The 14,246-nt window shown below is 42.6% G+C and overlaps 1 protein-coding gene across 2 annotated transcripts in view; it reads right to left on the bottom strand.

The window, feature by feature from the left end:
• dspb (desmoplakin b) overlaps positions 1–7,380 on the bottom strand; it is a 28,435-nt gene extending 21,055 nt beyond the window's left edge. The window contains exons 1-12 of one of the 2 annotated variants that reach the window (XM_078285721.1): positions 6,966–7,380; positions 5,607–5,700; positions 4,273–4,394; positions 3,967–4,117; positions 2,963–3,088; positions 2,567–2,626; positions 2,283–2,450; positions 1,818–1,922; positions 1,558–1,653; positions 929–1,054; positions 657–809; positions 31–185 (exon numbers count right to left, since the gene is read on the bottom strand). In XM_078285721.1, coding sequence (XP_078141847.1) covers positions 31–185; positions 657–809; positions 929–1,054; positions 1,558–1,653; positions 1,818–1,922; positions 2,283–2,450; positions 2,567–2,626; positions 2,963–3,088; positions 3,967–4,117; positions 4,273–4,394; positions 5,607–5,700; positions 6,966–7,228 — 1,619 coding nt within the window. In that variant the 5' untranslated portion in view covers positions 7,229–7,380. The remainder of the gene's footprint in view (positions 1–30; positions 186–656; positions 810–928; positions 1,055–1,557; positions 1,654–1,817; positions 1,923–2,282; positions 2,451–2,566; positions 2,627–2,962; positions 3,089–3,966; positions 4,118–4,272; positions 4,395–5,606; positions 5,701–6,965) is intronic. The other variant, XM_078285722.1, reaches the window with a different exon arrangement.
• Between the last annotated feature and the right edge of the window lie 6,866 nt (positions 7,381–14,246).

The following is a 14,246-nucleotide window of genomic DNA, read 5'->3' on the forward strand; positions in this document are numbered from 1 at the left end:
AAGTCCCATGTTATGTGTGTGTGTTCTTACTTGTTGGCCAGGCTGATGCTGAGGGGATTGGGTGGTGGTATGAGCAGGCAGACAGAGGGCACCAACATATCCAGCCCCCCGGGGCCCGTCACCTGCCACTTGCTGCGCTGGCTATTGTCCTTCAGGATGCCCTCATTGTCCTTGCAGATCACCTTCTGTGGAGTCCCATGAAAATATATTTTATTAGTGTGTTTGTGTATGTGTGTGACGTTATGGCATGTATGTGTGCGTTTGAAGAAGGAATATGAGCGGTATCAAATGAGATAGCATTCCCAGTGTGAAGCGCAACTGCATGTCTGTTATGAATTTGTTTGTCTAGCCAACTGTACAGCCAAATGTAGTAGCTGTCTTATATCACCTGAAAGTACACAGCCTCAAGCTTTAACTATGATTTTACATAACAACTCAATTATTTAGTTTTAATGTAATGAGATTTCACTTATCTGAAAACTTAAAATGCACTAAATGGTTCTTCATCTGAAGGTTTACATTTGAGGGAAAACGACAATTTCCCTGCTGACTCTCCCCCTGGTTAAATCTGAACATATTGCCCACTGTGTATATGCGTGAGTTAGCGCCTTCATACATATTTGTGAGAATGTCGAGCGAGCGTGACAGAGACTGACCTGGTCTTGTTTGAAGTCACACAGGGACTTGACTACGACCGTGCTGCTGCTCTTCTCCTCTGGGTTTCTGGGTTTCAGCCTCACGATGCTCTTGGACTTGCTGACCAGGTGTTGGACCTGCCTCTTGTTCTCCATGATCCTCTCCTTCTTTCTCTGGGAAAGAAAGTGACTCACAAGATGAGTGTCATTAGGACCAACTGTTGTCTATACTAAATTTCAGTTCATCATTTTCATTTCAACTGGTCTGCTGTCAGTAGTTGAAGCTGCCTTACCTCCAATCCCCTGAGCAGATCCAGCAGGTTATCCAGGGAAGTGTTCTTGTCACAGGTGAACTTCTTCCGGACTGTCTCATGTTCCTTCTGCAGGGTACTGTATGTCTCATTGGCCTCCTTGAAGAACTATTCAAACAATTAAATGTTACAGTTAAATAAAATGCCTAAATATTCATTATGTACTGTGTTTCCTCTGTGATTTTATGCAGCTGTGGTGCTTGGGGGCATAATTCTAGTTTTGTCCCATATCTGTCGCTGTTTGTCCTTTATGTTTCAAGTTGTGGTTGTAGTGCTAAAAATGTTTTTTAATCAAAATAAAATCATTACTTCTAAGACATTTGGATTACACTTACGCTTTAGTTGACAGTAAAACTAAATGACAATGCTAATGTTAATTTCACATTAAATTTAGCAGTGGTGGTAATGTCCTTGCTGTGGTAGCACAACACTGCTAAATAAATACAGAGGAAACACTGATCTCGTTTGTCTGAATACTCAGAGTTTCACCATAATGTACAGCGGGCATGCTGCCAGGGGATCATGAAGGGTTTGTCAGTGTGTGTGTGTGTGTGTGTGTGTGTACATGTGTCAGGTCACATGTAGTTATGTTGTGTGTATTTGCATGTTACCTGGCTGTAAGCTGCATTCTCCTTCAGATGAACATCGATGCACTTGGTGATTTGAAGGAGCCAGCTCCACTGAGTCTGCAGAGTATCCATGTAGGCCTGAGGAAGAAACGCACAAACACAGACAGAAGAATGAAGGAGTGAAAGAAGATATATAAAAAACTGTACAGTTTCTAATTGTAAAAAATATGACCTGGATAAATACATGTTTACAAAACGGCTATGACTGTTGGGTTGATACTGATTAACAGATCTGTCCACACCTCGATCTTGTCTGAGGCTGGGTGGTTGTTCTTCAGGACGATATCCACTTTGGTTTTGAGTTTATTCAGGTCCTTCTCCTTGTCCTCCAAGGCACTCATCAGTTTCTGTTACACAACAAGAGGTTTACAAAACACTAGGGACACAGAAAACATCAGGAGGTCTATGAATGCAACTGGAGAAACACTCTGTGGCTTCGTTGCCTAAGTGGTTGGCTCCATCGCTGCCAGAGCCTAATCTAAAGCAGATGATTGCTCCCTTATGAAATGCAGATTAATTTTATAAAGAATGTCAGTGTAATTTAGGCTCCCAGGATTGCCAAGAGCGTTAATTAACTAAAATGAAGCTCTTAAGAAATTGAAATTGAAACATGGATCTCTGTAGCGTTAAGGGATCCAACTGATGCCATTTCTCTCCTCATGTTCCCAGTGATCTTTTGACCCTTTACTTATATACGTTTTACTGACCGAGTAGCTCTCCTGCTTCCTTGGGATGTACTGGTCGATGTTCTTGTCTCCCCAGTCAAAGACCAGCTCCTCCTCCTCCCTGTCATTCACCCACATGATTTCCTTGGAGATTTCCTCGATGATCTGCTGCAGCTCTCGTAGCTGCTGGGTCCGACTAAACGACATTTGCTAGCAAAAAAAAAGAAACTGAGCTGAAATACAAGGCCAACAATTTAACTGAAAGTAGACACACATAAACCCCATTAGTGATGGGTGTAGTAAGAGAGCATTTCTCTTTGTTTCACCTGTAGACTGTCCCATTCCTGATCCAGAGCGTGAAGACTTGCTTTGTCACCTTTCTGAACCTATAGAAAGAGAATCAACTTGAGTTGGTGAGGTTTTCTTTAAAATACAGAACATGAGGTAGCCCATCAAGTATTTCCTCTACATATGTCAAAATCAAATGATTTGTGATATTAATCATTAGCTACATTCTATAGCTCCTGTAGGTTGCTTTCATATTCAACATATTTTACCCACTTTTGCTATATTCGCTTAGTAAAATGGATTTTTCATGGGTAATTAAAACAAAAAACAAACAAATTAAAACAAATGCAAGCATGAAGCACACTGAAACACTGAAATGCTGTGATAATGTGCATGCTAGTCTACATGAGTCTACTTGAGTGGACGGGACGCACCAGTTCGTCCCGGGCGCGGTCCACCTCATTGCTCCTCTGGATGGAGCTGTGGAACTTCTGGTGGCTGATGAGCTGCTGCTCGATGGCGGCAGGATCTTCTCCCCAGGAAGCGGTCTCAATCAGACGCTGAAACACAAACAAAAAGCCATTTCATCAGCGCACACCACTGCAGAAAAGAATTACACACAAGTATAGCATATTGGTACAGCTAAAGGATTGAGTTGCCTATGAGGTAGACAGCCAAACCAACCGAACAACCGACCCACCCCTCGCTCTCAACACACACACACACACACTTTCAGTCAAAATAGTTTCTTATGTGCAAAGGTTTGTCTGATATGGGCTTATTGCTACCAGCAGGTGGTGGCAGAGAAACAAGCTCGATCATGAATATTTTACATATCCCTGATATAACACTAAGAACCACCTGAGGGCAAACATCTCAGGAATCTATCAGCAGACAAGCAGTCTGAGCCTTAAAGACAAGAACATTGCCTTGTTTTGACTTCTATTTCTCTTTCTGTGTGTGTGTGTGTGGGTGTGCGCGTGGTAGTTGTATTTTTTGTTTTTTTCATTTCTCATAAAATTTATGGCTGTTAGTGGCAGATGGACTCGCTAAAAGCATACTTTACCGCCCCAACCCGGTGTCTTTGACATCGCATAGCAGAAAAAATGCTTTCATCTCTAAATTATACTTGACCTGTATGCATAGATTATGGTACAGCTGTGTGTGATTTGTGCACTTTTAAGGGTACATAACTGTAAAAGCAGACAAAGTGGGGATAATTACCACAAGATCTTGTGTGTGTGTGTATGTGTGTGTGTGCGCGCGCATTTTCCTTGTTTCCTTATATGTCTGTGTGGCCGTGCATGCGTGTGAATGTGGATTTGTGCGTGCGTGTGTGTGTGTGTGTGTGTGTGTGTGTGTGTGTGTGGGCGTGCATGCATGTGTACGTGCATTTGTGCATGTGTGTGTGTGTGTGTGTGTGTGTGTGCGCGCATACCTTCTGCTGTCCAATCCAGGCGACAGCCTCGGTGAAGCTCCTTCCAGGATCTTCCCAGCCTCCAGCACTCCCTCTGCTGCCCCGGTTCCTCCGCAGGGTGCCACTGATGGCCATGTGTACCCCCTTCAGCTGGTCCCTGCACATCTCCACACTGGGCAGAGGGATTGGGAGGAGAGAGGGGACATTTAGTAAGATTTATATAGGTACCATTTGGTTTAGAGACAGAAAAAGAGACCAATCAGAAGAGAGAAGGAGAGAGAGAGGAGGCAGAAAGCAGTAGAACAGAGTGGTTTCCATCTTCCTTACGTCCTGACTACGTTGTCATTTGGCTGGCCCATCTGTCTCAGGTCCACAGCACAGCTCTTCAGCTGGTCTATGGTCTCTTTGGCCATGGCCATGTAGCGCTCTGCATCACCTGCAGCATTGCCCTACAAGGCACAAGCATAACATTCAAACAGGCACACAAAAACGGCTGCACAAAAAGAAAAATATACATACTAGAAAATGTTCTCAGTAGATCACAGACCTCTGACAACACCCCGCAAGGAAGTTATGCACCTTTTGGTGATATGCCACGCCCACCACCACACCCCCTTTTGGCCAATCCACATGAAAAGTTCATCAGTTTTTCCTTGGCCCATAACCAACCCTCATACATACATTTTGTTCGTCTGTATACTGAGCACTGTATATGGTTGAATGACAATAAATCTGCTTGACTTGACTTGATACCAAGTTTTGTGCAAATCGTGGACAAACATAGACGCGGGTGAAAACATTACCTCTAGTTTTCTTGGTGACAATCTCTGTGCGGTGTGATTTTTCTTCTGCTGTATGTGTTTGTTCAGGGATAATTGTTTTTTTTAGCATGTTCCAAATTTCAGCTTGGGTTTTTAGAATTGACAGAATGCCAGACATTTGCACTTTCTTTTCATGTGTGATCACTTGCACGGGCATGCCAAACATTTCACAATCCCAGACAGAGAATTCCAGAGAAAGACCATAATACTGGACCTTTCCCTTTTTTTGAAACATCACCCTTTGGAAAGGAAGGCATGAGAGTGATACACAGTATCTCACATATTTCACTCCACTGCAGTCACACAGGTGTGAGGAGTGGTCAAAGCTAATGTCAACGGATTGCAATAAATCATAAATCACATACCCATGCCATTCAAGAATGCAATGCTGGGTCTGACACTTCTAGTGAACTTTGCAGAAAACAAATTATTCACAAGGAGTTGCTCAAGATTGAATTGAAGAAGTGTGTGTGTAACTTAAATGTTTGCAGAAGCTACTTTGACAACTGAATACTATCAGTGGATTCAGTCATGATTCAAATATGCTCCAGGGGCTTGGCGCCAAAAACTGATCCAACAGGTAAGCGTAATGCTTTCATTAGGTCTGGTGTCCATTACATGGTCTAACAGAGGCGTGACTCAATTTACCACAACATTTCTGTCATTCTTTTGGCATCTTTTGCCAACAGAAACAATTTATCAACAAACAAACAATATGAAATGCTTTTGCTTTTATGTTATCAACCCACTGAATGAGCCCTGGCCCTGGCAAGCCCAAATTGGCACTGCTGCGGAAGAGCAGCTAATATGTAGCAGATGACAAGACAAAACATGACTTACAGACTGCAGGCTGTATTCGGCCTTCTTCAGGTACTCCTGGCATTGGCCCTGCAGGATGAAGGCCTTCTGGTGGATGGAACCAAGGGCAGATCCACTGCAGAGAACCAGCGAGTAAACTCATCAGCATCGAGGTAATTATCATCATCATCATCATCTTCATCTTAAACTCTGTTATCATCGTCGTCACCACCACCATCACTATCAGGACCACACAATTTGGACCTTTGTCCTGTGTATCAAACTCAGTGGCACATGCCTTCACTATCTTCACTCTCTTAAGTTGCAACGTCATTCATCCTTAAGGAGCAACTCAGCCTTGTTGTCAAACAACTGGCGGTCATGTAGGCCAAATGCTCTTTCTGCCCTTTCTGAATGACCACGATGACCTATTTTCTCTATGTGTAATAGTGTGCAAGGTTTGAAACTGACACACTGGTCCCAGGAATGGAGAGTGCGTGTTAAGCTGGTGTGGCAAAGGGAACTTAGCAGTTCAATGTGAGCAATAAATCAAGCTGAGCATTTCTCTCCAGGGAGTTAAAAAGGAATCTTAAGCTCCTATGCAGAGGAGACGCTGTTCAATAAACAAAACACAGCAAAGCACCACAGGTATAATGCGTTATTAAGTAATTTATTACAAGTTAGGTTATAGTGCAACCACATTTCATGATGCATTATCGGCTACTGACAGTCACTGTGCACTATCAAGTATTGTTATTATAAGGTGAAGTGATATGGTAACTCCTACTGCAAACAGCAACTTATAAATGCACTCCTTATAACCACTTTTATAATGCATTATATATCTTATTATAATAATGTAACTCAAACAACTGTGTGATTGTTAATGTAGGTCTATCTATCACTAAATCACAAACCTGCAAGCCTACTTCAGCTTGTATGGAGGCATTGTCCATTATTTATCAATATTTGTGTAAAGCATTTAAGATTAGGAAATCCTGGGCCAAGACTCAACAATGAAACATTGAATGTAGATGTCAGATTGTTTCAAACACTCGGAGCTTTTCCCTGCACATATTAAAATGGCTTTCGTGCAAACGTCTTCGTCTAGAATCTTGTAGTCTATTTGCTTGATAAATTAGGTTCTTTAGCTCTGCAAAAGCTTTTCTGTAGACTATTCATATTCTGTCTCCTCGGGGTTTGCAGGGCTGGAATGAATACCAGGCAAACAGAGCAACAGGTAGTCTGAGTTAATATTTAATGACAGCCTCTTTGCATGTCATCTATCCTTCCTAGAGTGTCAACAAAATGTCCCCAGGTTAGCAGAAACAGGCAACAGGTGGCACTGACAAAAGCGCCTATATAAAGCTGTACAATGCACCAAATTATAAAAAGTCTTACCCCATTCCGCCTCCCATTCCGCCGGCCATTCCGCCGGCCATTCCGCCTCCCATTCCGCCGGCCATTCCACCTCCCATAGAGGCCTTTGAAAAAGTGTAAGTGTTGTATCCGTCCATGTAGGGGTCCGGAGGCCCGTATCCATTACCGCCGCCGTGCACGACCTCGCTCCGTGCGTATTGATAAGTTCCTCCGGCGGTCAGGTCGCCTCTGGACCCGGCCCTGCGGCTGGTGTGCAGCCCCTTCTGGGACCCGTACATACTCATTTTCACTTCGAAAACAAAAACAAAACAGTGATGATAACTCTGTGGAAGAAAAACTCCGAAGTGGAGTAGGAGAGCGGCAGCAGCGCAGCGCAGCGAAGCGAGGCAGGCTGTGGTGATGGCGCTCTGCCTCTCTCCACCTGTCCGCCCGGGGCCGAGCGTCCCTCTGGTGCAGACTGCAGCCACACACAGGCGAGGACCGGTTTTGGATCTTCATGACCACACCTCTCTCTCTCCCCCCAACCTGCTGGGCAAAACAGCTTTTCTCTGCACGTCCCGCCCCTTCCAACTCAGCTGGAGGCAACACTGTGTGTGTATGTGAGTGTGTGTGGGTGTGTGTGTGGGTGTGTATGTGTGATGGGCTAAGTTTCAAAATGTACAAACACCGTGTCATTGTATTTTGGACGTTTGCTTTCTATAAATTTGCTGTTGCACTAATTTGCAAGTATTTTCAAAAAACATTTTAATCACTCCAAAGATATCAAATGATCTACATGTAGCCTACAAACACATTTCTTGGCCATTTTTTGTATACATTATTTTGAAACATAGTGCTTCTGAGTGAAATTTCTTGTTTTGTGTAGGTACAGTTGTGTGTGTGTGTGTGTGTGTGTGTGTGTGTGTGTGTGTGTGTGTGTGCCAGTTGTGGAAAGCCACCTAACCACCTGACATTTTTGAAGTGTTAAGTGGCTTTATCTCCCTCAGTATTGACTGATAGGGTCATTAAGGTCACGGGGCTTCAATGCAAAGTGCTGCGAGGTCAAGTGTTGCACTTAGTGGAATCTCTGCTATAGGCAACCAGCAACTTGCATCTCACTCACTTTATATGGACGGCTCACATTTATTTCAAAAGTTATCTTACTGACAATACACACACACACACACACACACACACACACACACTACCTAAACACACGCCTCTAGCCAAAGATGTGGGCGGGGTTCATTGGAAAAACAAGTTTGACAGCTCTTCTTCAATGACAGAAACTTGGTTGAGTTTTACAATTACTCTCCTAGATACTCAAAATGAACTGTATTGTTTTAAAATAGGTATGATCAATGGGAAAAGATGCAGAAACGAATGCAAAACTGCCCTAATTTGAATTAATGTTTTATTTTGACATGTTTCTCTTATTTTATTCACACCTATTATCTTTCTCAACTTGTCATGTGATCCGGATGAGCCATGTATGTGTGATGCCAGTTGTCCTTAGTTACACTTAGTACAAGGAAAGGTACCTGTCATTCCAGCATGGGTATATTTAAAGTGTTCAAAATTATGTTTTGTTCATATGAATCAGGTAAAATGTTGATGATTTTGTTTTGTTTTGTTTTTTTGCATTTTTTGCATTTATCAAACTGAATCAGAAATTATGAGATTGTGAATTTGTCTGGCAGTGTGCCACAAATGTAACTTAAACCTGACCTGTTAAACCACCCATTAAAATTAAATGAAAAAAAATCAACTTCATTGTTTGGCATATGGTCTTTAGCTGGATGCAGTAAAAATGGTAGGAGATGTCACCTTCTTGCACACATTGAAATGGCTGTCATGGTGGAAAATTTCAGGCATACAACATTGAGAAATTTGTCACAGACATCACAGACATTGTCACAAGAATGAAGTACAAGACACACTTTCTCTCTCTCTCTCTCTCTCTCTCTCTCTCTCTCTCTCCCATGCACACACACAAACTCACACTCCACCCTTAATTCTTTGCCCAGCAGAGGTAATTTTGCCTCTTAATTTACATTTGCATGTAAACGGCATGCAATAGAAATAATGATTTACAGAGTCTGCACAAATGAATAACAAAGATGCACAGTATGGGATTTGTGTGGTTTCTGGATCAAGACTAGTCATGTCTAACATTTTACAAGCATTCCTTTGTACAGAAGCAGCACATACAGGCACATCTCTATATAAGCACATCTCCTTGACTTTGACCTGATACACTCTACTAGCTTGAATAGTAATATAATAATGTGATGGTGTTGATTCAGTATCGACACAGGAGCCTGAACCCAGACCCTCCAGTTTAAGGACTGTCTCCCTACTAACCACCCTGCTCCAATGAACTCAGCAGCTGTTGAGGAATCTAACACGTGTGTGTGCGTGTGTGTGTGTGTGTGTGTGTGTGTGTGTGTGTTTGTGTGTGTGTGTGTGTGTGTGTGTGTGTTTGTGTGTGTTTGGGACTGGGAGTTCTATGCGCTGTATGGGCATGCATGTGTAAGTGAAAGTGAGGGAGGAATGGAGCGAGAGAAGGAGAAAAGGGCAGATCATGGTTTGTTTGTTTGGTGTTTGTGATTTACTGCAGACAGTTGTTTTCCATTAGCTCAAACATAATTGCAGGCTTGTGTTCCTCGTGTGAATGACAGGGTGCAGAAGAATCTTCACCCATCATTGCTTGAGATATGATGATGATTCCAGCTCATACACACACATACTCTATACTATCGAGTTAGTCTTGGAGTTAACGTGAGATTACTGTGAGTGATTCATAATTGTAATTAACTGTCCTAACATTTTTTCTCAGGGACAAAAAAACCCCGAGTAATTCAGTCCCACCCTTGTCATTATGTTATGCCTTATGGCAAATGTAATTTGAGAACACGCCTTTGCCTGGATAACAAATAAAACTCTCACAGATACTAATCTTTTGCCAAACCTGCATTCCACTGCTGGTCTGTGTCCTATTTTGCAGCACAGTGAGTTGAGCTGAAGACCAGAGTGTTTTGGTGACGCTTACGATGATGAGTTGCTGAACTTGAACTTCATGTGTCTGCATGTTTTTATGGTTAGTCTACGCCTCAGGTGAAGCTATAACTTAAGACAGAAACATAAGATACAACTAAAGACAGAAACATAAGAAGGACACAGTGATGCAGTCTTGTGCACATTTGACATACAGCATAAACGCATATGAGAAGTATAAAACTAATCATAGAATGCGCCACACTTTATGTATGTTTGTGTGCGTGAGGGAGAGTTTTTTTAATTGTGTACTTTAGCTGAATGAGTTTAAATCGAGGCATGGGTGTGTATCAGAGGCGTAGGCCCAGTGTTCCCACCCTCTCTCATCTCTTTTCATTCCTGATTACTGGAGACAGGATTAGGCATGCAGGATGCATTAATGGATACCTAATGTTGTCTGACATGTACGTTTGTGCGTATGCGCTGTACCTACTTATATGTGCTTGTAAGGATTAGGCATATGAAGTGAGAACCTTCTGAAGCGCATCTTGGAACAGCCTTCACTTTTGCTTTGGCGGCCAGTTAAGGTTAACCTCAAAATTGTGTGTGTGAGTTGAATGAATGGAAGGATATTTCCAGAGAATAAAATATAACCTGTAAAAGTAAACCTGTATTCATTATCTTTGAGTAGTTGGATCAAGGGTTTGCAAACCAAGCCCCTCTGTGTCATGCCTTGTTTGTATTTTCAAAATGGACAGACCTTCTCTTTCCTCATTTTCCCAGTGTGGTGTGACAGAACCTGTCCCCCATCACTCCTTTCAACAGCTGAACACCCTGCTGGACCACCTCTTTATCCCACAGGTGAGGCGAGGGAAGCCCTTGGGCGAATGCCTCACACCCACAGACACACCCATCAAGGGAAGAGCACCGGTTATTAATCCTACTATCTATTGACATTCACCCCCCCCTCGCTGCTGACTCAGAGAGCATCGCTGCATGTACAGACAGATTGTCTCGTTTTGCTTTGACGCTCTCTGAGAAGAGCAGGGTTTAATGTTTTTTTTTCTCCCTCTTTTCTCACTCTCTTAGGGCTGTCATCATCTTGTCAAGTCCTTGGCTTCTTTAGCTTGCATGTCCTGTATGTCAGTGTGTGTGTGTGAGCACGTACGTGAGTGTCTGTGCGTGTGTGAAGGGAAAGTTTCATATCATCAAGCAAAAGGATTAAAAGTGATGATGAGTAATGCCGATAATTGGTGTTCAGGGTGCGCCTGCTTGTCTAACACTGACAGTTCTCAGGGTTGAAAGCCATTACAAGAGATCAGGAGCATGCAGACTGTCTATGCTGGTGTGAAGTGGTGTGTAAAATCATAACTGTGAGTGCAGTGTGGAGACCTCAGTCACAAGGCTAAAAAAAGATAGACTTGGGTGTTGGAAGTGAAGCTTAATGGGTGTCAAATATCTGTCTGTGTACATTTATTACTACATTAATGATATAGGAGTTCACTAAACGAACAAAGTGCAGCCGGTTCATGGGTGTGGTCCTGTAGTGTCTCTGCTTAACACCCTCCGGGCTAGTGGCATAGTGAACATCCTATCCCATCCATGCCTGCACCTGTGTGAGCAAGGGGTGGAGAGAGAGAGAGAGAGAGAGAGAGAGAGCTAAAAGGAGTAAAATGTAAAAAAAATAAATAAAAAAAAAAAAAGGTATAAAGGTTTGTGGTGAGGCATTGTGAGGCATGTGGTCACTGTTTGAGACAGAGAGACAGAGACAGAGACACACCTCTTCCTCATATGTGACACTCTTCAGTAAGAGAGTCTCTCCATGCTGAAAATTGTGAAATGAATGGCAGATTTGCTCCATTTTAATGGTTTAGAAAAATTCAAAATCTTGATGGTTGCAGGAGAAACAGCCCCTCTTGCAGCCAGAAATATCTGACTGCCACAAAATGAGAGAAGACAGAGGGACTGCATCTGAGCGTCCTTTATACTGATTTCTTTTCAAACTTCAGACTTTTCATCTGACTCATTTATCTGGGATAGATTTTTTATATATATATAAGTAAACACTGAACAAAAATATAAAGGCACACCTGTGCAATAATCATACTGTTTAATCAGCATCTTGATATGCCACACCTGTCAGGTGGATGGATTATCTTGGCAAAGGAGAAGTGCTCACTAACACAGATTTAAACAAATCTGTGAACAAAATTTGAGAAAAATAACCCTTTTGTGTGCATAGAAAAAGTCTTAGATCTTTTATTTCAACTCATGAAAAATGGGAGCAAAATCAAAAGTGTTGCATTTATATTTTTGTTCAGTGTATATACAAACACTAGTTGCACACACTTAAGATCTACTGATACTCTGCAGTGGAGGGTGTGGGTGTGGGAGCTGAGTCAGCAACCCAGATTCACTACTAAAGAGAGAGACACGCACACACACACACACACACACACACACACACTGATACAAAGGGAAGAGCAGGGATTAATTGTTACTTTATTATACTGTAATTTATCATATCACCTATTTTAATTGAAGCTTTGGCAATATTGTACATTTTAAATAAAGCATAATGAATTGAAATTGTATTGAAATAGAGGAGACAGAGAGATGGACAGATAGAGAGAGAAAGAGAGAGAAAGAAAGAGGGCACTTGTTCATGTTGTGTTTGCACCTGTGCATGGGTGTGTGAGAGAGAGCATATAAGGAGAACAAGAGAGAGAGACAGACTCATTCATTTGCCTCAGGCAATTTGCATTAAAGGTCAAAGACATGACTGTGCTGGGCGCCCGTGAGAACTGTGAGGCTCTGTGTGCAGATTCAACATGGCTACCTGTAACTTCCATGTTCTCTTGTCATGTCCGCTCCATTAGTGCTGCTCGACGAGCAAACTACTTGTTGCACATATAAAGAGACCTATAGTAGTTGTTACACATGTGAATATGCATCAGCTGTGTAGCTTACTGTCTGGTTTCGGTTTCAGGCAGGCGATGGGACAGCAGAGCAGGCGGGGAGCTGGCTGGCTGTTATAGCTCACTGATCCTGCGACAGTAGCGTACCTGTGCAGCAGGGTGACATGGATATGCCTCCTGGGGGTAGAGATAGAGCTGAGGAGGAGAGAGGAAAGGGAGGGGGGGCTGGGGAGGGGCAATCAGTGAGATGTCACCTGACACCTGAACCAATCTGGGTCACCGACCTCATTGTGACAAATGATGCTGTCCCACCCCCTCATATACAGATGAATTTTTTGACTCTAGGCCTGTCATTCCAGATTCCAGATTGTGATGCAACAACGCTTTATCTAGACAGTTAAAGGTGCTATGTGTAGCATTTTAACATCAACAAATCATTACCACATTAATTTTGGGACTTTAGTATCATTATCGTATACAATGATATCATCAGCGAGAAGACTGGCAGCCCCTACCGGCCTCTACGCTGCATTTTACATTGTGCGTCACTGGTTGGATTTCGTGGGAAATCTGCTGGATCGCTTTACAGCACAAAAGAGGAAGAGAGACACTGATATTCCAGTGGAAACGGAGCTAAAGCTTTCAGAGTTTCTCGCAACGGCAGATGGAGTAACGAGTGAGAGGCAGATGGAAAAATCACTTCCAACGTATTTATCCTCTTCAATAAAGTGAAAGAGAAAACAAACGCATGCAGAGCGACACCAGAAAGGGGGAAAGGGGACAAGTAGCATTATCTATGTGACAGGAAGCAACAAGGTTTATGGGAAATGTAGTCTTAATTTTGAGAAACACTTGCACTAACAATACCACTGGTGTGAGATAGCAGCTACTAATCGTCTTCACTATGGTCTCATTTGTTTACGGTAGCCTAATTATACCAACGTATCGCAATTAACTTGACAACAATATATTGATGTTTAAAAATCCTACACATAGCATCTTTAACTTTAGACCCAACAGTGAACGTCAGAGCTCTTGAATGGAAAATCTGTAGTTTGTCATTTGCTGTGGTTTATTGGTTGGTTGCCAGCCAGTTGACATTGTCATATTTGTTCATATTTGTAAAGACTATCCTGTAATTGGTGCTGTCAAACAAATTTAAGACAGAAAACTATAACAATGATGACAGTCATGCAACATTTCTTGACAAAGCTTTGAAATATATAATAGTTTGTTACATAAGACTCACTTGAGGAGGTGTAAATGGTAGTGTGTGTGTGTGTCTTTTTTTGTGTGAGAGTACAGCGCTACACTAGGGGTGTGGTTGGTAGACTGTGATACATGTCACAGTCTCCTCACCTTGTCAGCAGCCCACCGTCCTCCTCCTCCTCCTCCTCCTCCACCTCCT

Source organism: Centroberyx gerrardi, chromosome 9 (assembly GCF_048128805.1).
Source record: "Centroberyx gerrardi isolate f3 chromosome 9, fCenGer3.hap1.cur.20231027, whole genome shotgun sequence".
Lineage (NCBI taxonomy): Eukaryota > Metazoa > Chordata > Actinopteri > Beryciformes > Berycidae > Centroberyx > Centroberyx gerrardi.